The sequence below is a fragment of the Hydractinia symbiolongicarpus genome, chromosome 4 (assembly GCF_029227915.1).
Source record: "Hydractinia symbiolongicarpus strain clone_291-10 chromosome 4, HSymV2.1, whole genome shotgun sequence".
Classification (NCBI taxonomy): Eukaryota; Metazoa; Cnidaria; class Hydrozoa; order Anthoathecata; family Hydractiniidae; genus Hydractinia; species Hydractinia symbiolongicarpus.
The window spans coordinates 13,376,286-13,402,677 of record NC_079878.1 but is presented as its reverse complement, the minus strand read 5'-3'; the positions used below and the strand labels follow the sequence as shown (position 1 = coordinate 13,402,677).

General features: G+C 31.7%; 1 protein-coding gene across 1 annotated transcript; it reads left to right on the top strand.

The window, feature by feature from the left end:
* The first annotated feature begins 1,073 nt into the window (after positions 1-1,073).
* Positions 1,074-25,157, top strand: LOC130641406 (uncharacterized). The gene is made up of 21 exons (XM_057448202.1): positions 1,074-3,181; positions 3,732-3,894; positions 6,403-6,523; positions 7,285-7,389; positions 8,770-8,848; positions 10,991-11,098; positions 11,317-11,388; positions 11,496-11,543; positions 11,873-12,007; positions 12,418-12,630; positions 14,037-14,338; positions 14,761-14,857; positions 17,071-18,180; positions 18,970-19,195; positions 19,539-19,705; positions 20,738-21,200; positions 21,348-21,403; positions 21,507-21,729; positions 22,051-22,118; positions 22,740-22,847; positions 23,436-25,157. Exons 1-21 carry the CDS (start codon positions 1,289-1,291, stop codon positions 23,601-23,603), a joined length of 5,925 nt encoding a protein of 1,974 aa, XP_057304185.1. The 5' UTR covers positions 1,074-1,288; the 3' UTR covers positions 23,604-25,157.
* Positions 25,158-26,392: the final 1,235 nt, after the last annotated feature.

Below are 26,392 nucleotides of genomic sequence, written 5' to 3'. Positions count from 1 at the left end.
TATGCCAAAAGAGAAAATGTGCAATTCTGAATCTGGATCTTTTTTCTTTAAAAGAGAGGGACATTATGTAATAAGATCGATATGGGAGGACAAAAATTTAGGTGATGGAAAACAATTTAAATTTTTTGACATTGTGTAAATAGGGTCCTGCACATAACCATTTCGATTCATTTCCTGCATACTTTGTAGTAAAAAAGAAAGTCGAATTTCTATTCTACAACTTTCTGGGTATCTTGGGTGGGGTTTAACTACAGACAAATATGTACATAATAACTGACATACTCTATATAGCGGGCACCTATTCACAGCGAATACTTTTTTATACACTGTTCACAGTCAAACCCTTATAAAATAAACGCTACATAACAGACACCTGTCATAGCAGACAATTTTTGCGTTAATGAGTGCTTATTTTAGTACATATTTTTTGGAAATTTTAATTTGGCTTTGTTTCTTTTTTAATGGAGATCATTATAAGGAAAAATTGAAGGGTATTTTTTTACACTCAATGCAAAAAAAATAAACGAAATCCACGAATCTAATCTCTTAAATCTCGCTATATTTCTGACGGAGTATAATTCGTATAATATTTTTTTACTTTTCACGGTTTTAAAAACCTAGTGTTGTTAAAAAAGATGCTTGCAAAAAGATGCTTGTGATCTGTGTTTAAACTTAGAATATTCGTTGTTTAATCTCCGCCTTTTTGTAATTTAGTTAACCTTGCCTTTCCTCTCTATTTTGTTCATAGAATATTGCGGTGAAAAGAGGTACCAACATCGCAAGCCTCTATTTTTTTGGACAAAAAATATAACTATTGCTAGAGAGTTTTTTTGTCATTTTTGTCATTCATCAAAAACGTCATTTTTTTGTCCTAAAATTTCTTTCTAAATTACGTTTGATCTTAGGAGGTTGTGAAACAACTAATCAGATTATTGACACCTGGCAACAGAATTAATTACAAAATACATGTAGTAAAAGCATCTTTTATATAAAGTAAATTACACATAGTATTTTGTGATGCTCGAACAGCGAGTAAAAATTCTAAGAATGTCCTTTAAATTATACTCGTCCCAGATCTCTGTGGTATGAAGATGTCAATAATGGCTGCTCACGAAGAGAAGAAGAACAACTAGCTCCGATAATTGTATGGCCTTAACCTGATAATAAATGTATATAACTCAATTAAATTATATACTGCAGTATTTGTTGCCGTTGGTAGTAACATAGATACTAACCAAGACGTTTTGAAGAAAGTAAATATTGTCGTCGTTTTAACACAAAAACAAAAATGGCCACAGATTTATACCACAGTGCATTAAAAGATAAAGATCAATTGGACAGAAGTAACCCAAGAACGAGACTCTCAAGTGGTTTAAATAGCAGCGATGTGCAGTATAAAAATTTTCTATCAGGTATAAAGCCAAGGGTAAAAAGCAACAGCACAGCATCTAATATAAAACAACAGCAGCAGGAACCAAAAAGTTTTGTTGATAGTGCTGCTAGAACACAGTCAGTATCTGAGTTTAACAAAACAAATCGTGAAAACAATAGAATGCTGAAAGTTGCAATAAATCAAAAATCAGAGAAGGAAAAAGAGGAAGAAAAAGTGAGGGCACAAAAAGCCATGTATGAAGAATTTTCATCTGTTCCCCACTCTAAAAAAATTGAATCAAATTTCAATAATAATACGAACACAGGAAGGAATCGTAGTGGATCAACAAAATCAAATGATGAATTTAATTTTGATAGCTTAAAACATGCTCAAAGTGATTCCATTGGGTCTGTGGGAAGGCTAAGATCACTTTTTGATAAAAATGCTGAAGAAAACGCTAAACAAACTGTCCAATTTCGAAAGAATACAAATAAACGTACTGATCGGCCTTTATCCACAGGTTATGTTTTTCAGGACAAGAAATCCAATGTGTCAGGAATATATGAAAAACAAAATTCTAAAGAGCAACGTAAATCACTTGATATTGAGTCTTTGCTGATCAATGAAAATGTTAAGGATAAAACTGATAAAAATATAAATGTGCCTCGCAGTCCAACTAAGCAATCGCCAAGAAAAATATCTAACTCGGAATTTGAAAACTTTGAAGATCATATAGTTCCAACAGGTAAAAAAAAAATTGATGTTGGCTCAATTCTTGCTCAAATGGATTCAGAGAAGGAGAATGTTGCACCAATAAAGACAGAAGAAAAAATTCCAGAAAGTCCACGTAAGGAAGTAGACATAAAACAGATTTTAGAAATTGAGAGAATGAAACGTACTCAAGAAGAGGTTAATATTGAAAAGCGTTTTAACGTAAAGAGAAGATCACTGAAGGAGAGATTAAGTTTACTAGCTGCAGAAGAAGATGGTGCTATAGTTTCTTCTTATGAAACTAAAGCAACTGAGAATTCTTCTGAAATAAAAAATGTTGAACCACCAGAAGACATTATTGAACCGGTGCATGTCACTGATACTCAGGAGGAAAATGACTTGTTTACTGATGACAAGAGTGAAAAGAAGTCTAATGAAAACTACAAAAGTGCGCTTGAACGGTTTGACGAATTTATAACAAAGGAAGACATTTCTGAAGATTTACATAGTTCAAAATCACAGGCTGATTTAAGTTTGAAAATAAACAGTAAAGACACATTGTCACCAACTACAGATCATAACGATAACTTGGTGAAGTTTGGAGGTTATGACCATTCACGTACCAACCATCTAGGTATTGAGAATAATACCAGCTCCAAAACAGACAATTCTGATTTAATGGACAGTATCCTAGATCATATGGAGACTTCAACTTCTCCAAAGAGTATTGGAAAAGATTATATATCACTTTTGCGTTCTTCCTCCTTAACTGAAGAAGATCGAAAAAACAAGATTGTTGAAAATAGAGGTTATGCCCCTGAAGTTTTACCTCGATTAAGTAAACAGTTAGCCTACAATCAGACTGCTGCTGTCACTCCTCCTTTGAGTGAAGATGAACAAGTAGCTTTAAGTTTTCAGAGCTCAATAGAACCTGCTCGCAGTGATACATCAGATACCCAGACGTCTGAGATGCACAGTAGGTCAACAACAGAATGCGAGTCAGAGTATACTGATACTTGTTCTAGTGACGAGTTTCAGTTACCACCACCACCTGGAAAGTCTAACATTTCACGTGATAAGTCACGAGAAGGCCTACGTGTAAGATTTATTATTTAGTGAAAATTATTTACTATCAAGTGACTCAAATTATAATATTAATTTTTTCAGTAAGAAATTTTGCAGCTTTTCATTTTAATTCAATAACATTCTTCTCGCAAAATAAACTAAATTCATTCATGAAAATTAATTCTCAGCAAAAGAAATTGAAATTGTTCGATTCATGAAAGTAAATTATTTTTTCCATAAAGTAATTGGATGCCCTAAGAATAGGAATATTTATATTACACGTGCCTCACTTCATCAATTAGTTTTGCTACTAGAATAAGAAAGAGAATTTTACGAATTTGTTTCTAGCAAAAATTGCCTTCTTTCAAGGTATGGGAGGGTAATAAATATAAGGCAGGCAAAATTTTGAGATGTTCATAGAAAATAGGACAAGATGCCAGCAAAAGCTGGGGAAAAAGGGATTCCAACTTCTCTATTTTTCTAGTATATAAATTTTATATTTATATTTCATTACCATTATTACTACTTTCCTGTCTAGTTAAGTGAATATTAATTATTATTTATTATTACATCTACAATTCAGGTTAATTTCAGAAAAGAAACATTACATGATGTTATATTTACATACGGTCCTTCAGAATATGATCGTGCAAATGCTGATATTGACCCCATTGCTTCATCAGCAGAATGGGAATTGGAAAAGAGAGTTGATAATATGGATATTTTCTCTGTGGATTTACAAAAAGGTAAAAAAAAAAGTGCTTTTATATAGGTTGGGTATTTATTTTTTTTAATGGCTGCCAACATATATTTCATTTTCTAGCTGTTTACAAGATGTTTCATTTCCAAATTTTGATAAAATTGAGTAGCTTCAGTTTCTATTCATTGGAATTATAAATGCAGTTATTAGCTCTTAATAGAATGATGGTCTCCCTTCTTATAGTGTAATGTTTATTTTGTTGTTTAGCATCTGTTTAGCTTTTAATATTGGTGTATACGGTCTTATACAGGTTATTAGTTCATATTTTGCTTTTCTTTAATAAGTAAATATGAATACTTTAAATTAAAATTTGAAAGTAGTTTTTTATGCAGTTAAAATTTACAGTTGAAATCTGATCTAGGCACGAAAAACATACATCAGTTTTTATGTTTACGTTATGATCAAACTTCCACTTTTTGTTTATTGTATCATCCCTTAAATCCTTAACCGACCACTTTAACTGCACCTGTTTATTTTTTATATTTATCTTTGTCTGGTGGAACAACACGTTAATAAAGTTTTACAACTTAAAGTGTCAATAAAAGATAAAAATAAACCAAAAAGTTAAGTAATAACTAATTACCAAAAATTTACACACTCTACTGATTTTTCTAATTTACCTTTAATGTCCTTATGCCAAAATGTTAAAGCATGTAGCTGTAATTATCAAGTAACTACTAACTTGTTGTTAGGTTTGGTACATGTGGTAATAACTTTGCAAGCAATTAAGAGAAGGGTCATAGAAATAGGGCTGGTGATACATTATTCTGGGGGTTGAAAATGCCTCTTCATTATTTTTTTATTTTCTTCTAAAGATAATATACAAAGCACACTTAAGCATTAAATTTCCTAATTTCCATAACTACCTTATTGCCCTTTATATTTTTGTTTACATCATAAAATGAAACATTAGGGTACTAATAAACATAATGGTATATTTGATTTAAATAAGAAGTTTTCTACACAATGTTAATAACAAAATGTTTTTTCTATCTATAATTGTTGTTATTAAGACTTATCCCAATGGTTTCAGTTGATTAGGTCATAATGTATAGAAGTTATCCTTCAGCATGGCAACCTTTAACTAAATAATAATGCTAAAAGTAAAAGCAATCAGAAAGCAAAAAAAAGTGTGTAATCATGTTAAATATTGTGATATTTTGTGTGTTAGGAAATCGTGAAACATCTGCCACATAAGTTCTACAAAAATGTACCATGTGCATAAAACTTTGTACTCTTTTAATACCAGTTTTTAATTTGTTGTTATAATAGGGTGGAAATTTATTCCACAACTAAATCTATATTAAAATATATGTAGAATGTTGGTGGACTGAATTTCCAAGTGCAATAAAGATCTCATTGCTTAACCAATAATATTCATGCTAAGACGATGTAGAAGAACCCTCCTAATGCCCTTTCAAACTAATAAATCTGAAAAAATGTATATACCATTTTTTATAAAACAGTGTTATTGGCAACTATTCAGTTGTTTCATACATCCTTTGCCATTATATGATTTTCAGTTATCAATATTAATGTTACGACACCGTTAACGATTTTTAAAGTTTTTCTCAGAGACTGATGAAATTCAGGCAGGGCCATTCGAGGCAATTGCAGGATTCCATAAATTTCGAAAATTGTCATTTGTAAAGAAAAAATTTGGCTAGAAAAATTTTGCCAACAATGTTTTTTCCGAACCACCTCAACCTCGGTATTTGCTGCATGCCAACATAAATTTTAAAGGCTCAATCAGATTGGTTCCTTTGTCCAAGAAGGCCCAAAAATGTGTGTGGTATATATATATTACTGTTATTATTATTATCCATAGTGTTTACTGAATCCAGCCAGCTTAAATTGTTTAATGTAAGAATAAATTCATTGAAAAAATTCAAGCAAAATCAAGTTGTACAGTCATAGTATAATATAGAAGAGAATAAAAAATGTTTGTGCAATATCAGCATCTCAACAGAAGAAGATACTTCAAAATAATATAGTTTTATCAAAACAACTAATTTAGGAATGAGTGAAAATTACAAAAAATAAAAATCATTGCAAGGTTAAATTTAATAAAAGTTATATTTTCGTGACAAATATTGAACAGTTTTGGCACTCACACAAGGTGAAGCCATATTTCACAAGATACTGTACTAATTATTAGGTTTAAAAACATTATTTTAATTGGTGGTATAAAATACAATAAGTAAAACTCTTTGATAGTAATGGGATATTATTTTAAGTAATGATTCGTGATTTATTGTTAGCATCAGATATCATTATTAGCTGCTATTTAACTTTCCCTCATTAAAAATATTGTTTGTTCCACAAGTGATTAGAAGCTATAATTAATGACTCCATAACAACTCTGCATAATCGTGCTTACAAGCAGAATAGGCAATATATCATTTGCATTATTTCTTCTAAAATGTTTTAATTTTTTTTCCAAACACATTGTTTATGCAGTTTACATTATTTTGTTTTTTTATATTTAAACTAGATGAAAGAGGTTTGGGACTCAGCATTATTGGTTTGGGCGTTGGTACTGAAAGTGGTGTGGAAAAGCTAGGCATTTTTGTGAAAACGCTGACAGAGAATGGTGCTGCTCAGAAAGATGGCCGGTAAGCAATGTCTGAATCTGAATAATGTCTATAAAAATAACTGTATTTGGTCTGTTAAAAGTGGTTGCACAGAGATTCAATCCAGAATCCCTGTATAATAATTCAATATGCTTATCAAAAAATGTGAATTTTTTTTTTTTTGAGTAGTCTTAAGAGGTTGAAAAAAAGTTACAAGGCACAATGAATTACTTGTCTTATTACTTTTTCCTTGCTTTTAATAATTGATTCCGTTTTTTCAGGAAATTAACGATACACAAAAAAAACACAAAGAAAGTTAAGCAAATACTTATAACAACTTGTAAAAAAGAATTTTAATTAACGCGATTTAGCTTCACTGAAATTTAAAAAGCATCAAAACAATGTGAATTAGAAAATTAAATGAAAATTATTCTGTATATACAGGTTAATCTTTATTTTGACAATGAGTTCATTGATAACAAGTTTCTTTCATTTTTTTCAAAACGGCACTAAAATGTCCTTCAGCTTTCCTTACCACATGTGAACCATATCAAGTTGATGTTAATTTGTTTTACGTCATGCATGTCCGTGATCTGTGTATATGACAAAAATAATAAAGATTTTATTTTTGGATTTTTCTCTGTTGCACTTTTCATAGTTAAAGTTTTGTTCATCTGTGAAAAACAAAATTTATGTAAAATGTATAGAACATAGGATTTGCAACAATAAATCCAAGCAAGTAATTACCCCTATAATATAGTCCTTCAAAAGGTTAAATAAATTTATCTTTTATTTTTTTTAAGAATACAAGTTAATGATCAAATCTTGGAAGTCAATGGTGTATCACTTGTTGGTGTTACCCAATATTTCGCTGCACAGACCTTGAAAGGCACAAGTGGAATTGTCAGGTAGGCAAGCAATACATGTATGTTATAACATACTTTTCTTGGTTATGTTATGATATTACTCACAGCCTTTCTAATTAATTTATTTGGCATCAGCAAAACACAAAATGTCATTGGGCTACTTCACACTTCATGTCATATTTTGTTTTACGATTGTATACACAAACAGCAGTTAAATTTAAGAGTGAAAATAAGAGCAAAACCTTAGTATAAGTTGAAGTTGCATCCAATTTGGAAAAAAACACTTTGGCTATAAGTTGGTGACGTGAACATATATATGTATAGCAAGCTCTTCTATTTTACACTATGATTTAGGTTTAAGCTAACTTAGAAAATGTTTTGGTAACATTAAAATAAGAGCCTTATTTTCATTAATTTTATTGTAACTCTATATCTTAAAACCCCTTGCTTTTTTATGTCCTTATCCCTATGACTGCATGTGCAAATGAGGAAGTGTAAGAAACTTTATGGGAGCATTCAAACATTTGTTTATATACCCTTTTTTTAAGTTACTACAAAAGTTCTATCTCCACAAATTTTTTTAATGACAATGCTGTTGTGCTAGGTGTATGATTTCCACCTTGACTGTTAATTACATGATTTTATCATTTTTTCTCAGAAGGGGGAATTTCTGAGTAAAAAATTTGTGCAACAAAGCATCCTTTTAACATATGTAGCAATTAAGTACTATTAAGAAGGGGAATTTCTGAATAGAAAACTGTATGGTAGAGCATTTTTCATTTCTACTATCCATAAGATTGAAAAAGAGTTATTACATTGTGGTTTGTTGATCGATGAGGTTATTTCTACATCTTTATTTTCTTTATTCTTTTACCCTTATCTTTTCTTTTTGGTGCTTTTTTAATGTATATATTTTTACAAGTAATTAATTTTATTATAATTAAATTAGCAAGTGATGAGTAAAACCCATTATCTTGATCTTTTATGTCGAATGACTACACCATAAGATTAAATACACTATTTGTGTTTTTGATAGTAGCACAGCTATTAATTCCTTCTAAAAGAGTTCTAGTTTTAAACCATGGCCAGCCTGGCAACTGTGAACAAAAAAATTGCTTGAAAATATAACATTAGTTTTTTCCTGTTTGTTGGTGTGGTAAATATTCATTTGGTAATATTTGTCTATGCTTTTGTAACTAAAATTATGTGACCTTACATTAACAGTGTCAATATTATCTGTGTGCTGTCAACAAAAAAAGAAAAGAAGAAGAAATTTGTTTATATTTTATGTTAAACATTTTTATAACTTATATGTTTCAATCATTCTCTGCGTAACATTCAATGTTTAAACTTTTCTACAGGGAAATTATAATGCTGTAAATACTGAATTAAATAAAAAGTAAGTAATCTTTGCTATTATAGGTTTTTAATGGGTAGAGAAAAATCACGGCGGTCTCACTATGCTCCAGGAGCACTGCTTGCAGAAAGCCCAGAAATGCAGGTAATATAATTTATTGGTTGATTAGAATCTTATTCATGTCAGGCTAGTAATATAATAGGTAATGCGATATGAGGATACTCACATCAGTATGAAGATAGTTAATAATGATACCCAATTTCTATCACAAGCACAATTTTCTTTGACGGTTATTGCTAGTCTTTTAAGTAATTTAAAAAGTCAAGTTAATATTATCACACTATTGTACAGTGGTCAAAAAAGTTATATTTTTTAGCAAAACACCTTCTTCATACACATTTTTCTTATTTATTTATTTTGTTAGCACAGTTGTGTGGACCCTTTTACAATGTTTTTGTGTTCTCGTTATAAATAAATTTTTACAACACTTCTCTACGAATACTTATTTTAGCAAGCACTTATTTGTTAATCATTGAATTGAAGTGTACCTTTTCTGTGTGTAGTTTACTTAGTTGGGTTGGAAAAAATAATCTTTGTATGTATAAAAGATGTGGATTTATGTGACAGGAAAATGCAAGTGTTACATGGTAAAATCATGAAGCTTTTTTTGCCTAATTTCCTCTTTTTACAAATATAGTTCTAGTTGTCTCTTAATTACACAGATTATGTACTTTAAGTTGTGCATTGGTTTCTATAACCAGACTTTCTTCATGCTCTCACTTTATGAGATATTTTGTAAAACTTTTGTATTTAAAAATTATGATTCATTTTTCCTGAAAACGTAACAAGTAACTTATTAAGTTTAACAAACAAATGTTATTACAAATTCATGTTGGTACTTTTAACATTCCTGTTAGCATTAAATTAAACCAAAAGCTTGTTTTATTAACTTTGCCCTAATATTTGGCTAATACTGCAATTTTCTCTGTCTATGCTTGCTCTAACCTAGCTGTTTATGTAATTTATACTTTTGATTTTACTGCTTGTAGATACATAGTTTGTATACAACATTTTGAAAGTAAATGTAAAAGGATCTGTGAAGTGTTTAACCACAAATTTTATTAGCTTGCTATTATTGTATTGTACGCATGGGTTGAACCTGACGACACATAATAGTTAAATTAAAAGCTTATCGTCAAGCCAAAAAATTTGAAAAATAATTGTGTGACATGCCTTGGGAGGGAGTTTAAATTGCTATCTTGGCCTTTTATTTAAGGTGGACCAAGAAAACCTTAAATTCACAGTGAGTACATCAGCTCAATGCACTTCTCAATGTTTTCGTTTTCTCACAATTTCATGTATTTCAATATGCTGACTTATGCAGCAATAATTATAAGGAAGCTAAAATGACATCTTGTGGGATTTTAATTGCAACAATGTACCTAAGGATAAAGAGATGGGTTATTACCTAAAAGTATCAATATTGGACCTAAAATACCCCACACGTGATTGTAACTAAGTATTTCATTATGGTATTGAATGCCACATTTGAATGCTAAGCATTTTTGTAAGTTTTGGATGCAGTGAAAACATGTTGGATAGAGTAAGGACCGACTTATGGTTTTTCTTGACATTTTCAAAGCAATGAAGCTAATGATGAGTGTAAATATGTTACAAATTTTTGAACTATATACCTTTCTTCTCAAGCTACAAGATTTTGCACAACATATTTTCAATTATAGATTTTATGATTTTTTTTTCTTCTTGAATTTTTGTTTTTGTTTTTATAAAGTTCATCAAATGCACCATGCATTAAAAGTTCAATATGGCCAAGTTTAAATATTATTCTTTATGGTTAAAGTTGATGGTTTGGAGAATTGCTTTTGATTGAGAATATGTGCTCTTAATACAGCAATGTATAGTATGACAGATTTTGTGAAGTCATTGCATTTTTAGTATTTTTATCTTCATTAAAATCCTGTGTGGGTTTTTAAAAACAACAACTTTAGACGGTGTAAATGGTGTTAACCGGTTAAGATTGTTTATTAAGTCCATTTTATTAATAAGCAAGGAATAAGACACAATAAAGCATATAAGAATAATATTTTTAGCTGAGATACATTGTTATTTAGAAAGGTCTTGATAAAAATTTTAAAAATTGGGTATCATTATTTAATACCTCAATAGGCATTGCTTCACAAATCGTTTTGAATTTGATTTCGTTAGTTTTTATTGTAATTGCTTGTAGTGTTCCTAGATCTTTTAATAGCTTGTTTGTGCATTTAGAAACATATTGAGGAGATGAACAAAGTTCTCCAACAAGTCGATGAATTAGAACAACGTGCAGTGAATTCTGAAACTACGTTAGATGATGTTCGAGCTGAGTTATTAAGAGTAAGATCATTTGTTTTAAATTCACCTTTTAATTTTTTTATTTAAGTCACAGCATTGAAATTTAAATTACTTGCTAAAAATATTTATTATCCAGTTTTTTTCCTAAATTATTATGATTTAACTATGATATTTTCATTTGCATCATGGGGTACAATCGTCCACACCACTATGATGATTTCCTACCTTTGTATAATTATTTTGAATATTAAATACTTCAGGCTGAAGAAAGAGCACATGAAGCCGAACACCAATTACTGGAGAAAAGAGAGCAGCTGAAAGCAGTCACAGAAGTGTGTATTTGTTAAAATTGATTTTTTTTTTACTTTGTTTTAATGCATCAAGAGTCAATGCTCACTGCAGTTTTTGTGTGCTTACCCTATAACTTTTCGTTTTCTAGTCACCTTTTATTGGCAACCAAAGAAAGCTTAAAAACGAAATCAAGAAGGTAGGAGGTCATGGTTGTTATTTGGGGTTTTTGTTTACATTCTATTCTGGTTCTCGCACAAAAGAAGATTTTTCAAACAGTGGTGTCTAGAAATACAATGTCTACTTTCCCTTTGGAGATAGAACACTTGTTGATAAAAAGTAAACACATTAAATTTTCATTCATGTGTATAAACATTAGCGATAGATTTTATGATGTTGTTCAGTATGGTAGGTTATGTGACAAGAAGTTATTTGTAAATCAATGTTAAGAAGTCCAATAGAAAGAAGCTCTTACATATTTTTTGTTTTGTCATGCTCCAATGCATTATTGTTTATTTCTAATTTTAGAAGGGTGGTAATAAAGAGAAAGTTGACGAGTTGCAAAAAAATTTAAAAGAAGTGTCAAACCGGTTGAGTACTTCAGAAGAGAATTTGTTAATGTTAACTTCTGTAAAAGACAACAAAGAAAAAGAGTTAGCAGAGGTAAAGATTTTTGCAAACTAAAATCTCAAAGAATGATTTTTTTCTATTTTCTGACTTGTTTTTCCTATAAGCAGAATAACTGCCAGTATACTATATAGAAAGTTCCATGTACTCTCTATATTCTAGCGTGTGCAATGCACTTACATGCCTTCTATTGCACCTGAAAGAGAATTTGGCATGTTGTTTTCATGTTTTAATCACGCACACAGAAGGCAATAGGGATCATACAAAAGTTAATTTTATTGTGATTTTTAACAAAATCACATCGAATATTCATAAGAATTAAAAATCACACACCTGGACAACATAGAAACAATTTTAAGCAAGCAAAGTACCATCCACCTAACCTTTCTATGTCGACCTAAATACTAGAGGAAAATTCTTATCATTATATTATGTTTATGTATTAGCTCTATGGCATGGTGGAAGAAAATGCTGCTCAACAAAAGCAACTTGAAGAATCCAACATTGCCTTACGAAATGAACTCAACACTAAATCCGAATTGGTTGCTGGACTGCAACAGGAAAGCACCAAGATGCAACTAAAGTTGGATGAACAAGTAAAATTGTTTGAGGAACAAAAAGCAAGTTTTGAACTCATAGAAGCACAACACATGGCAAAGGTAGTTGCCACTTTTCTTTACATTATATCAATAACGATGATGTACGGCAGCCAGGCACTTAATCTCGTCCAAAATATTAACCCTTTTTAAGTTTGAACTGTTGTGGTTATTGGAATGTCATTGAGTTATAGCCACCTCAATTGCTGACTGTTTGATTTTGCTGATGTGTAATTCATCTACATAATCACTATAGTTGAGAATGCATGTTATTTCCATTTGGAACCGCATAAAAATAAACTGCTCTAACTTTGGAACTAAAACATATGTGCTGCTTTTAATTTTTTTGTAATTATCATCAGTAAGGGAGAAGGTCCAGTCAGGAAAATTTACCTATGCGGGTGTTGAATCACACACGTAAATTACTCTGCTTGAGTGATCCTTGTGAAACCTAAAAGCTTGCACATTAAAAAATGTGAAAGTGGAAATTTATGCATCTCTTTCTGAACCTATTTTATATATTTCAGAAGGAGACAATAAATTAAAATTTTAATAATAAATTAATGAAAACCCCAATTCTATGCAGCTTAAGTATCTACAGCTACAAGTGAAAACAATCCAATTTAATAGACTTTTCTTTAAGTCAAAGGTATATGTGCCACAGAACCTCCAATATTTGGAGTTTGTTGAGTAAATCGTCCCCTGACAAGAAGAAAGAATTCCATTTTTCTATAGGGTAGTTGCCCCCATACAGGAATGCATGAAACTTTTATCCATTAAAAGCCTAAAGCAAAAAATTAATTAAACAGTTTTAACCACATGTAGTTAAATTAAATCATGAAAAACGCAAAAATTTATTTAATTAAAAATTCTTTTTCTGCGCTGAACTTTAATTTTTATTTTCGCATTTGAAGTGTTGAAATATGTGACAACTGACAGATAACACAGCTTCTCATAGTATTATGCATGTCAGAACATGTGTACCAACTTTGTTATTATATTTCTCTCAGCTAATCCAGGATTTTATCCTTTTATTTACATAAAGCAACATAGAAGAAATCTATTTGAATAGCTGTTTGTTTGTGAGATCTAAGTGCAGAGCAAATTACAAAGTTTTGTGGGAAGATCTGTGTTTTTGTACTTTGATAGAGTTGCAAACGGTAGTATTAATTTGCTGTTGTAAGATATTTTGATAAGACACAAGGAAATAAGACTTACTTACACATTAATAACTTTACTCAGTAAGAAAACGTTGTCAATGCCGGCTTATTTTTTTTCTTGTCTTGTTTTATTATGTGCTATTAATTGTGACCAAAATAATTATTAAAAAAAAAAAATGGTAAGTAGAAAGTAAAAAAGAATAGAAATAGGAATATCTTTACGTTTATTTTGCCTCGCAAGTTCTGTTTTCCTTTAAAAATCATAAGTAACTTTTTAAGAGGTTGGGTATTAATTTACATGCACTTTAGGTTGCACAAGAAGAAAAAGACTTGACTAATAAATTTTTCGAACTGGAAAATACAAACCAAAATTTAAAAGAAGAAGTGAAAGAGCTTCAGGACAAGTTGAAAGCAAAAGAAGCATTATCATTGGAAAACGAAAGCTTGAAAAGATCAATTGCAGAATTATCAGAAAACCAAAAAAAATTAGCTGTCACCGAAGAGAACCTACACACTTCTCAGAAATTAAATGGAGAATTAAAACTAGAAATTGAAACCTTAACAGCACAGAATGATTACTTGCAATCATTAATTACAAAACTTGATAGGAGGTTTGTGTTATAGTTGTATTGACGAATTCTTGTATGTAAAATTGTATTTAATACCTTTATTGTTTGTTTCACTTGCCATTTCCTGATCTACCAGTTAAGTCTTAACCCTGGCTTATTTTTCGTATTTTTAAGTGAGCGCATGCTTTAAAAAACCAGGCTGGTTAATTAAACAACTTAACTTATTTCTGTAATCTTGCAAAACTTTACTAAATTCCATTGTACCAATTGCTGGAGAATGGTGTTAGTCCCTGAGTGGCCATTTTTGGTAAAATGTCTCAAAGTTACTTAGTGTTTTCTCTTAAGTTTGATCCAAAAACCGCCAAAAAGTTTTATATCTGTGGCCACCATGGTTCATTGCATTGTGCCAGTTGCACTAAGATGCATCAAACACAAAGTTGTGACAGACATTTTTTGTTTCTTAGTCATGGCCAAACATCTGCTGAAAAAACTGATTTGGAAGAACAATTTAAACTGAAGGAAGAACAGTATATGAAAGAAAATCAAGAACTACAGAGAAAGGTAATCCTGTCTGTACAACTAGATTTTGTTTTTGTTTTTTTTGTATTGTTGATAGGAGTATCATTTTTATGTAGATACTGCATGGTGTAAAAATTCTGATAGTTATAGTACAATCATTTTAGATTAGTGGTAGTTGATGTATACAGTGCTACTCTAACTGGCAAGAAAAGAGTAACTGGGTTTAGAAAAAGGTACATATTGAGTGAATAATAGAGTGAATATTGTTCAGGTTGTATAGAGCTTGCAAAGTTATTTAGATAAGACTTCAAGTAAAATTGCTTTTTAATGCTAAGATCTTCTAATGTTACCTGTGAAATTTTTTTGTTGCTTCACAAATATCATTTACAAACATGATGTATGTAAATAATAATATGGTTAAGCGAGATTAATAAATGCGGTATTTACACATACGAATATGGTTGAGTAAGAATAATAAATCTGGTATGTATACATACCATTGGTTGTTGAATGGAATACTTTACTATATGTTTGAATGTACACAGTAAGAATATAATTTCTTTCATTTGCCGAACATTGGAAATAGAAAAACTTTATTGCGAATTCTGATGGAAATGTTTTCGAGAGGGTTGGAGGAAGAAAACTATGTAGCTATTGAAATTTATTATTTCCTGGGTTTAAGTGTTTAAGATTAAAAAGACATTAAGAAGTTAGTATTAGAAATTAAGAGCAGAGTCCATAAGTAAACCAGTCTAGATTGGCTTTGGAGTTAAATCGGTCTTACCCAATGCAGCATGGGAAATGAACATTAAACCAAGGCAACAGAATGTTTGTTGTTTTGTTAACTGTTTTTAAAAAATGTTGAATTTAAATAGTTGTTCTAGACCTCTGGAATTAAAAAGACAGCGATGTAGTAATAATTATATGAATTGAGATTTTTGAAGATTTAATTTAAATGACACTTTCTACCTTGTATTTGGCAAATGTATTGTTCCTATGTTAAACACTGCATTGTGTGTTGCTTATATCTCCATGGAACACATGCGGTAAGGAAAAAAATTGTGATGTCATGTGATTAAAAAATCTTTTATTTCCTGTATATCCCTTACCTTTTATCGAACATTTAACGTCTTTTATTGAACATTTATTGTCTTTTTTTGAACATTTGACCGTCTTTTATTATATTGATTTGTCTGACAAGTTGTATTTTTCTGATACCAAATAATAGTCATGGTTTCGTGCAAAAGCATTCAGACATCTTGTTTCCCTCCCTATGTTAATTACCTCACCTTAACGAGTTTTTGTCGTCACTTCTTAGTGAACAATTATGGAATTTAAATGTCATTACGAAAGTAATTACTGATGGCCTATTAATAAATAATAAACATTTTTTTAAAAATATTTTTACAAGTTCTTATCTTTAAAACAAAGTTTAGTGATGAATGTTGACATCTGAGAAAATATCATCTAGCACATACTGTGTATGGGGTTGATGTTATAAGAAATTTATAACTATTCAACTATAACATTCTGGTGTTATTATATATTTAGAAGTAAGATTTAAGATACTTATAGTTTCTAGTTTTGTTTACAATAAAGATGGTATGTGTTGATATGTTTTTTTTACAAGAGAGATTATAAAAAGAATTCAATACCCTAAACTAATTTTATATATATTTGCTTTCATGTTTTATGGGGTATTGTATGCATTTTAAAACTTACGTAAAACCTTTACATAGTAAGCCTCCTGAGAGAGAAATAGGTTTGATGACTTGTAACATTTAATCAAATACTTTTATTTGTTTAAGATTGTTTTGATTATTTGTTTATCACAGTAATTAAATATATATAATTCACAAAACTAGATTCATATAATGTTTATAGTAAACATAGTTTGATAATTATCACTATTGATGGCAATCTTAGCGCGCATATTATAAAATTGTACTTTCCTGAGCTGAGGACATGTTAATGAATTTGGAATATAACTAGCAATTTTATGCAGATAGATCTTGATGTTAATAAACAGTTAAGGTTTAGACGATGTCATTCAGAAATAAGTCTTGTAATGTTAGAAATGTTATAGAGTAAATGCTAATTACACAGAATGGAGTGTTTAAAGTTGGTTAATTTTATGTTTTTACATAACATCATTTGACAGCATTGTTGTTGTTAAGATTTCTACAAGGGTTGATGCAGGAGTTTATTTCAAAAGCTCAGTAATTATATACCTTCAATATTTTCTTTGTGTTTAGATATCAGAATTAGAATTCCAAATTCAGCCAGAGAAGTCAAAATTTTTCCCCGATATCATCACAGAGGAAGTATCAGTAACAGCGGAATCTGAAGTTGAATCGACACCTGATTTTTTTGATAGTGATACGCCACTTTTGCCAAAGCGAGAATACGTCAATATCAATTTCACACAACCTCCTTTAGTATCACGAGATAGCAAACCGACTTCACCAACTGAAAACAATTTTACCTCCGAAGAAGTCTCCTTAGCTGATGTTGATAGCGCAAGCGATACACAATGTGAAGAAGTTCTTGAAGCTGTCACAGTAGATAATGTAGAATCTGGGAACCCCAAAATAGATTTTACCATTGATTCCTCTGATACATTGAGTGACCCTAGTATTACAAATCCTGTTCCAAAACCACCCAGAGGTCATTTTGTTGACGTTGAGGAGGACTTTGTGATAGTTCAGACACCTGTAAAAGAGAATAAGGACATAATAACTGCTGTAGAAGAGGAAGAAGTTGAACAGTTACCCTCAATACAATTAGACCTTAAATTAGAGCAGGAGGAGGTAAAGCCTGTTGACAGTAGTGACGATAAAGTTGTACTTGAAAATTCTTTGCTAGTAGAGGGTGTTTCAAATTCTATTATTACTTCTGCTGTTGCTGAAGCATCATCACCTGGAACAGAGCAAAAATCATTTGTTGCAGAGTTTGAAACAAAGCAAGAAACTGAGGAGCCTAAGCTGCCGAAAGACGAGGATAAAGTGAAAAAAGAAATGCAGTTGAAGTATTTACTTGAGTCGAAAAAACCTGCATCACCGACAACTGTGACTATACCTGACTCAATTGAATTTGATAATCTAACAGAAGACACTGTTGATAATGATAGTGATAGCGACCAAGGACAGTTTCAGTTGATTGCTGAAGAAATCCAAGAGGAGCAATCAACACCAGATTCACTGAACAGACGTAATGTCGATCAGAAGAAAGCCAGTAGTGGAGACCGCTCGAGTTTCTTTCAGGCCTTAAATAATGAACCAGGTTTTAATTCTTGGTTGGACGATGAATGGAAAAGGTTGGATTCTCAGAAGAGAGAAGAACAGGCGGAAAAGATTGCTGCCCAAGTACGTAAATTAATTTTTTCTACAGTCATCATTTACGTTCATTGTAAGTGATGTCGATATTGATGGATAGGGTGCTATAAGACAAAACTTCTTAAAAATCAGTTTTTATACTTATTTGCATACGTTATGTGTTGTTAAGCAACGACCAATGTTCATGTTCAATGTAGTTAGCAAAATTAAATCTATTTTTTGGTACTTCAGTGCTCTATCTAACATCCTTACAATCTTTAAGGATGTTAGGCAGAGATGCTCTTGTAGCTTGTATAATTTAGACATACTTTTAGGTTATTGTGAAAAGTATCCGTTTGGTCGAGTTTAATTTATCGAGTTTAATTTATTCTAAATTCGAATGCATTTTGGCTGTGTCTTGTATTTAAAAATTATCCTTGCTTCAGAATTTGAGATAACTCGATATTATATAAATGAATTTTCTATGTTGAACATATGCAAGCCTCTGTTAGTCACTTCTAGAAAAATAATATTTCTTAACATACGTATGTTTTTATAAGCTTACAGAAGGCCTACAGTATTGAAGATTTTTTATGTGATTGATTGATATACAAGGAATGCTCTATACACATTCTTGTAGATTGTGATTTCCGCATTCTAAAGCTCAGTAGCTTGATACTCAAACATTTAGTCAGTATAATTATAACTTCCTCATGGGGATTCTGAAGATTCTGGTACTCTGTAAATTTATTTCAATTTTAGACTATAGTGTGTGATGTTTCTACACTGAGAATAGTTCTGTACGAATACTTTTTCTTACATCGTTGCACTACCTTTTAGGTAACTGCCAAATCCCCTGTGAGAAGAACATCATCTACATCGTCCAGCTCTTCTGAAAGTGAATACGAACAAGAAGAGAAAAAAGTGGAAATTTTAAAAGATGAGAATTGGAGTCGAACTCAGAGTATCAAGATTGACTCTTCATATTTCGAAAAGTCAACTCTCCAAGATAGTTTTGACACTGAAGTGTCTATATTAGACGAAGAGCAAGAACGAGATAACAAAGGTAGGGCTCTTTTATTAGTAGTATATTTTCTTTTGTCTCTCAAGGCTTTTTATAAACATAGTTCTAACAACTAACGATGATCTGTTAATTTCCCTGTTAGTGCGATGTTCCTAAGCTCTTCAGTTATCTTCAGTGATTACTTTCGAAAATTATTTTACGATTAGGTGTTACTGAGCATAAAGGAATATTAACATGTGCAACTAGACTTGATCTCTTTCTCTCCTTTTCATTCATCTTCCTTTTGGTTTCTTCACTACTGCAACTTTAATTACACATTCTTTATCAACAGGCTAACCTGATTAACTGTTTTATGTTGTATAAATAAACGTTCTGTTTTTTCTAGATTCAGGAATTATTAAAAGCACTAGTTTTGACTCTGCTATCCCACCAACACAAATGCTAGACAATAGGATTGCTCTCGACAAACGTCAGCTGGTTAAACGAGACGAGAAACGAAAGCCAACTCATGGAGCTCGTGGTCAACTAGCGGAAGAAAATGATTCGTTTCAGGTAAGCATTTTTGTAGTTGCCATGCTGCTTTGTTTTTTAAAAAAGCTGGTTGTGATGATGTAGTAACCCATCCATTTCATTTTGAATTCAAAACAAAAATGTTTCCAATTTTCAGTTGCTATTGTTAACTTGCTATACCAACTTAAGAAAAGCTTGTGTTCAGAAAAAAATAATTTTGATAGTAACAAAGGCAAATTAGAAAATTAAAGTTTAAATGGAGGAAACCTGAAAAAGTCAATTTTGTCACTAAATGATGACGTCAGCTGTGTTGTAGACAATTTTCGGCGTAAAATTGCGCGCCTCCTCACGCTTCGTACCCAGTCCACGTTTTTTTTTACGTGTAGCAAAAATTAACCCAACGCTGAGATATCAAGGTCAAATAAATCAAGTACAAAATGCAATGTGGATGTATAATTAAAATATTTTAAAGGGTTCTAGCACCATGATTTTTGAAAACATATAATGTTTTCAAAAATATTCTTTTCCTGTTGAAAGTTTTGTGTTAATAAATGAATGCAGGTGACATATCCTGTCTCACGCTTGAATATCAATTTACAAACCTTTTCTCACACCCTTGTGTGAGAATCGTATGCAAGTATAGTCTCTCATTTTTAAGTGTTTAACGCAAACATTTTTTTCACAACATGTGGTTTGCAATCACTGCTGTTCGGTTAAAAGTGCAGGTTAGGAGGAATATTTTTACGTAAACTAATCAGTGGCCGGATCATCGCTCAACTTGAATTTGATTGCAGGCTAAATGTTTCTTTTGATATGTGTACAGCAAAACATTGTGATAGTTTTTATTACACGCAAGTATTACGGCTAATTGTGACTCTTGTGAAAAAAGCTCCACCTTTACTCATTTGAAGACGTCCATAATCTGTTAATTTCACGCGGTGACAGTCATCAACTATAGTTACTAATTAGTTGACAAAGAAAATCAAAAAAGTAGGAGAAAGGACAAAGCGTTATGTAACTTCTATACGAAAACATTTAAACTAACTTTGATTTCGATTACCGTAATTTTTTTAGATCAGTACGCTACCTCGTAAAAGTAAAGAAGGTTCAGCATTCACACCAAGTCCTCTGAAATCGGCTGTATCCGAACCCAACTTGTTAAAAACGTCCAATTCAAGTAGTAACATCGACAAACCGGAAAAGCAGAAACATAAGTTTGGTTTCCACATTCCGAAAGTATTCAAGAAAGGTAAAGCTGGTGGAAAGAAAAGTATACACGAAGATGGTACCGCAACACTGCCAACATCTGCGGAGGAGCGTAAGAATTCTTCTCCACCTGCCATGGAACGAAATGAAAGTACCTCCCAGATAAATGTGAAAACTGCCTCGCTGGAAGTAAACACTCAGCCACCGCAAATGTCTCCAATGATTGCAGACGCTGAAATAGTTCCTATGGAACAAAGAGCTGAATCAATGAGTCAAGAACGAGCCAATGATGCTGCGACAGAGGAAGCCGTAGTTCCTTTTGCTACTAAAGGTAAGTATTCTCCTCCACTAGTATTGCTTCAGCAGAAAAAGTGTAGTTTGTGTAGCGTTAGTACCTTTGACGATTATTACAAAAAACAAAATCTGTTGTATTAGGATAATGTTCAAATATTATTTTACGGTTTTTTTTCTTACACAGAGCTACTTATGGAGAAGGCTCGAAAAGAAAGTGTAGAAGAAGAACCTATTAACAGGGTAAGAACTGTCGAATGCCAACTCATTCTTTTTATGTTTAAGGTCATCTGACTCCAAACAAATGTTAAAAAAAACTACTTGGTATTATTATTTTTATTTTCAGGGAGTCTCGCTCAACGTGGAAGCTTCGTCCCTACAACTACCAGCCACAGTTCACGTGTCATCTAGCGGATCTGTCACTTCTGTTGATGACGTAGAGATCAAGCTACCCTCGTCTCCCTCACCAAATCCTTCTCCTACCTCTTCGAAATCTATGACAATACCCGAATCAAAAGAGAACGAAACATTTAATGAAAGAGCAATTGATGTTGGCACAATGGAAAATGGTTAGTTTTCATATCCTTTTATTTGGTTGTTGTTGTTTTTTTGAAAAGAAAAGCAAATTATCAAAATCAATGTGTCGGCTTCAATACCGAATATCTTATTGTGTTTTTTAAAATCAACCTGGACGACACCATAAGGCCGAGATTTTAAAATCTTACGCCAATAAGTTGATGTAGAAATTTGGTGTTGATTTTTAGGTGGTATATTGAAGGAGACTCTTAATGCTGTTTTATGAAAACCACCGCATTGGGTTAAAGTGGCGTCGAAATTTCGTTTTTAGAGATGTTGTTGGGTCATTAATGTTTCAAATTTTATTTTCTCAGGACACGCAGAGGAGGACAACATTACACATTGGACTAGAAGAGCTGCTAACGATTGGGATGTTAGACAGGTAAATATCTTGTCGTTATTGTTGTTATGTCGTTGTCGTTGTCGTGGTTGTCGTTGTTGTTGTTGTAATCGTCGTTGTTGTCGTTGTTGTTTTTATTGTAATCTTTGTTGTCGTTGTCGTTGTTGTTGTTATTGTAATCGTCATTGTTGTCGTTGTTGTTTTTATTGTAATCTTTGTTGTCGTTGTCGTTGTTGTTGTTACTGTAATCGTCATTGTTGTCGTTGTTGTTTTTATTGTAATCGTTGTTGTCGTTGTCTTTGTTGTTGTTGTTATTGTAATCGTCGTTGTTGTCGTTGTTGTTTTTATTGTAATCGTTGTTGTCGTTGTTGTTGTTATTGTAATCGTCGTTGTTGTCGTTTTTGTTTTTATTGTAATCGTTGTTGTCGTTGTCGTGGTTGTCGGGGTTGTTGTGATTGTTTATGCCGTTGTCGTTGTTGTTGCTGTAATCGTTGTTGTCGTCGTTGTTGTCGTTGTTGTTTTCGTTGTTGTCAACGTCGTTGTTGTTGTGATGGTCTTAGATTTTTTGTTTAGCTGTTTGCGTTTTGCGATGGTAAAAACTGTCCGTGGGTTAAGCCTGATACGAATGTTGATGTTTCACTTTTACTTTGTATCTTCTGTTAGGTTGGTCTGTGGTTAGTGGAGATGAACATGAGTCAATACGTGAATAGCTTCAAATCGCACAATGTGGATGGTCATGCATTGCTGAGAGCTGATGGAAACCGTCTGAAGGTATCGTGGACCGTTAGTTTAGATCTGGTTTCTATTTTGAATTCGTATTTTTCACAGTGCGAATTAACCCTTTCCTTCAAAATTCTAAATTCTCGATAGAAACCTTGCTATATTAGCTTCTCAAAATTTCAGGTTTTGATAATTTAAAAGAAAAAATGTGGTCTACTAGACAGTTTCAGCTTTTAGGATAGTCGGAACATTTTTTTATAGAAAATAATTATGACGGGGTTAGCAAGTACACTCAATGGTGTATCTAAAAGGATTTGACTGAGAAGATAATTGTTAAGTTTGGTTCCTCCTCTTGTGACACTACGCATAAAAATATCTTTTAGTTGGGCAAAACTATAAAATTGATGAGAAACCTGCAAAATGCTGGTTTTGCCACCGAAATCTTTGTCCCTTTGAAAATGAAAGTAATATTTATACTGCATGACTATTCGGTATATTACATAAACAGATATTTTTAGAATTTGGTTTCTGAATGTAATCTTGGCTTAAACAAGTTTGCCTCAAAAAAACGGTTGGAGAACCCAAATAACGACTATCCAGTGCTCTTCAATCTACTCCCCTTTGTTTTGTGTGTTTTAGGAATATGGTGTGAACAACACCGATCATCGCGCTGAAATTAAAAAACGCATTAAAGAGTTTCGTCAACAACTTGGAAAGGACTCATTTAATAAAGGAAAAAATAAGGACCACAAATCAGCTAAAGACAAGTTACAATTTTGGAAAGGAAAGTATAAAGTCGTACACTAGATTCATAAAAAGTCATTGGATGGACGGAGTCACGTGTTAAGATGCGGTGCTGGTCGCCGATGTATTTCACGGAATGAAAAAGTATCTATTGATAGGTGATGTTGTCATCACAGTTAAGACACGAATATAACATCTGTATCTTTCTCAGAGAAGAAAATCAAGATTTTTTTTTTCTTATATAGTATTTAAGAGGAAATTAAACTCTGTGTAATGCGGGCCTAATGCTGTATATCTACGTGTACACTATGCTTGTTTTGTTACATAAATTACTTTTTGGTAAATACGATCTTACGAAATTAATTTTTGTATAAAAACGGAGAAGAATAAATATCGATTTTTAACGTTGTGCCTCTTGTATTTAAGACAGGTAGTAATGGAGACAGAGTTATTGAGCCAAGTTACTTTTACATGGAACAAAATAATTATGGTAGAAGGAGAAAGAGAATATATTATTTTATTTCTAATATTTTTTTAATGTATTTTTTTTTGGTCGCCTATATTTGAGCTAGTAACTAGCTTTCAAGAGCAATAACGTTCGAATATTTTTTTAAAGAGATGAAAATTTATACATCAACTTGTGTTATCGTCATTTTATTGTAATGCATTCATTGTTTATCATGATATTTTTTCATAAGTTGTCTGGCATGTGTGTACTTGTTTGTTTGTTTGTTTACGTATCTGTTTTCCTGTTTACTGGTTTAGTTCTGTTTTTATTGTTTTTTTTTCTTCCCAATCCAACCCTTTTTTAGAATAACAACAAACCTCGTGAAAGCCTTTGTATATTCTTAAGACTCTCTCAAAATTAAAAAACGCTTTTCAATATTAGCTTTTCCAATACGATTTTTTAAAGAATAAAAACAATTTTTTTCAAAATATTTTTAATGTTCCATACTCTGTAACTTGTACAATCCAGTAATAAGCTGACCCCAATATTTTTTTCGAGGTTGTTAACGCCATAGCGTTTATTGGCGGCCATTTTTTCCTGTTATTATTATTATTATTATTATTATTATTATTATTATTATTTTGCATTTTATAGATAATGTTTAACGTCCCTTATGTTATGCTATTTATTTAAAGCGATCTTTGTAGCAATATTCACGTTTTTAATCATTCTCTTGACACATGGATTTTTCACTTGTAAAATGATATACGCTCGCCAAAACACGTGCTTTTTTATTTCACTTTACTGCAATTAAGAATCTAGAAAAAAGGTTTTGTAATAGGCGTATCTTAAAGTGCAGTACTTCTTGGCTGTAAATTTTCTTCCTTTTTTTGCGAGTGGACTCACAAAAATATATATGTATAGAAATTTTTTGAGATAATTCTTTGAATTTTATATTCGTTGCGCAGAAGCGTTTTTGTATAGTAGCAAAATCTTTTCTATGTAGACTAATTATTATTTTTTGTTCTCTCCTCCACAAAGTTATATCAAGAAAGATGATTAACTCTGTTTAAATCCTAAATAACTTTGTGAAGGAGAGTATATAACTACAAAAGTATATATCGCTGCACTTGTATACGAGGTTTAAAAAATAAATAAGTAAATACCAAGTTTATGTTTTTTCTTTTTTGACAATGTCAGTAATTCAAGAACGACATTTTTAGAAATTTCGATCTTTCAACAATCGAATGTTTTTAAATATTGTTTTTCTGATTTCGAAAATAGCTCACAATTCTAGAATAAATGTACTTGAATAGAAGGTCCTTACACTTCGAATTGCCATCTTAATGTAAACTTTTCGAGCAGTTTTCCCTGCTAATTAAAGGGAGTTTTTTTGGTTAATACACTCCATCTTATTAGTACAGGTAAGAACTGCTGTAAACTATTTAAGTACACGTGTCTTCATTGATTGCTCTTTTAAACATTTGTGTTTGCCATGATGCCTTTGAAATGAAACTCCGACAATGTTATTTCTCAACCTCGCCCCCAGGGTATCTTGTATCTTTTCTAACATCGATCGGTGATATTATGTTCGTTTCGCCGCTCAGTTTATAAAAAAAAAGAGACAACAGGCGCTGGGAACGAGGATGGATATTTTTCAATGAGCCTATTCATATCTGTGTTTGTTCTGCGAAATACACATGCGAAACAGAATAGAATGAAAACGAGGTTAGTCATGAGTAATGTTTTAGTTTATAGCGAAGTGACGAGATATGGTTTGTTTACTTGCATAATTTGCAAAATTAGTTTGTCAAACAATCTAATTATTAACATTTACCAAAATATAGGATGATAATAAGTATCTACCACACACTGGGTCGTTCTTCTGTTTTGTTTACTATTTTTGATGGGCTAGGCAAACTAGATTTGAATATGATAACATGTCAATACAAGGTAATTTGTAAATTATAAAACCACATGGAAGTTGACAACAGGGAACTCACGACATGGAAGTTGAACCCAAAGTCTAAGCGATCAAAATTGTGAAAGAATAATCATATTTGTATCTTTTGGGAGGCTCACTTCAGAAAACAAAAGCTTGCTTTCTCCCATCTACCTAAAAATTGTTGCTCGAAAAAAACTCAAAATAATTACTTGACGTACTCTCACAAAATACTTGTCACATCAAACTTCAACTGATTAGCAAAGAGAACAGAATCCAACACCTCACAACCGTCGATCGACACACCTAAAACCCAACCCAGTGAGCTAATGGTTGTTTTTGATCAACGCCAACCTCATCCCTAGGACTTTTGTGCAAGAAATATCACTTTACTTTTTCAATATCTTAATCTTTTTTACTTCTTTCACCCAAGTGAGGTTTTTATCGAGAAGAAAAAGCGTG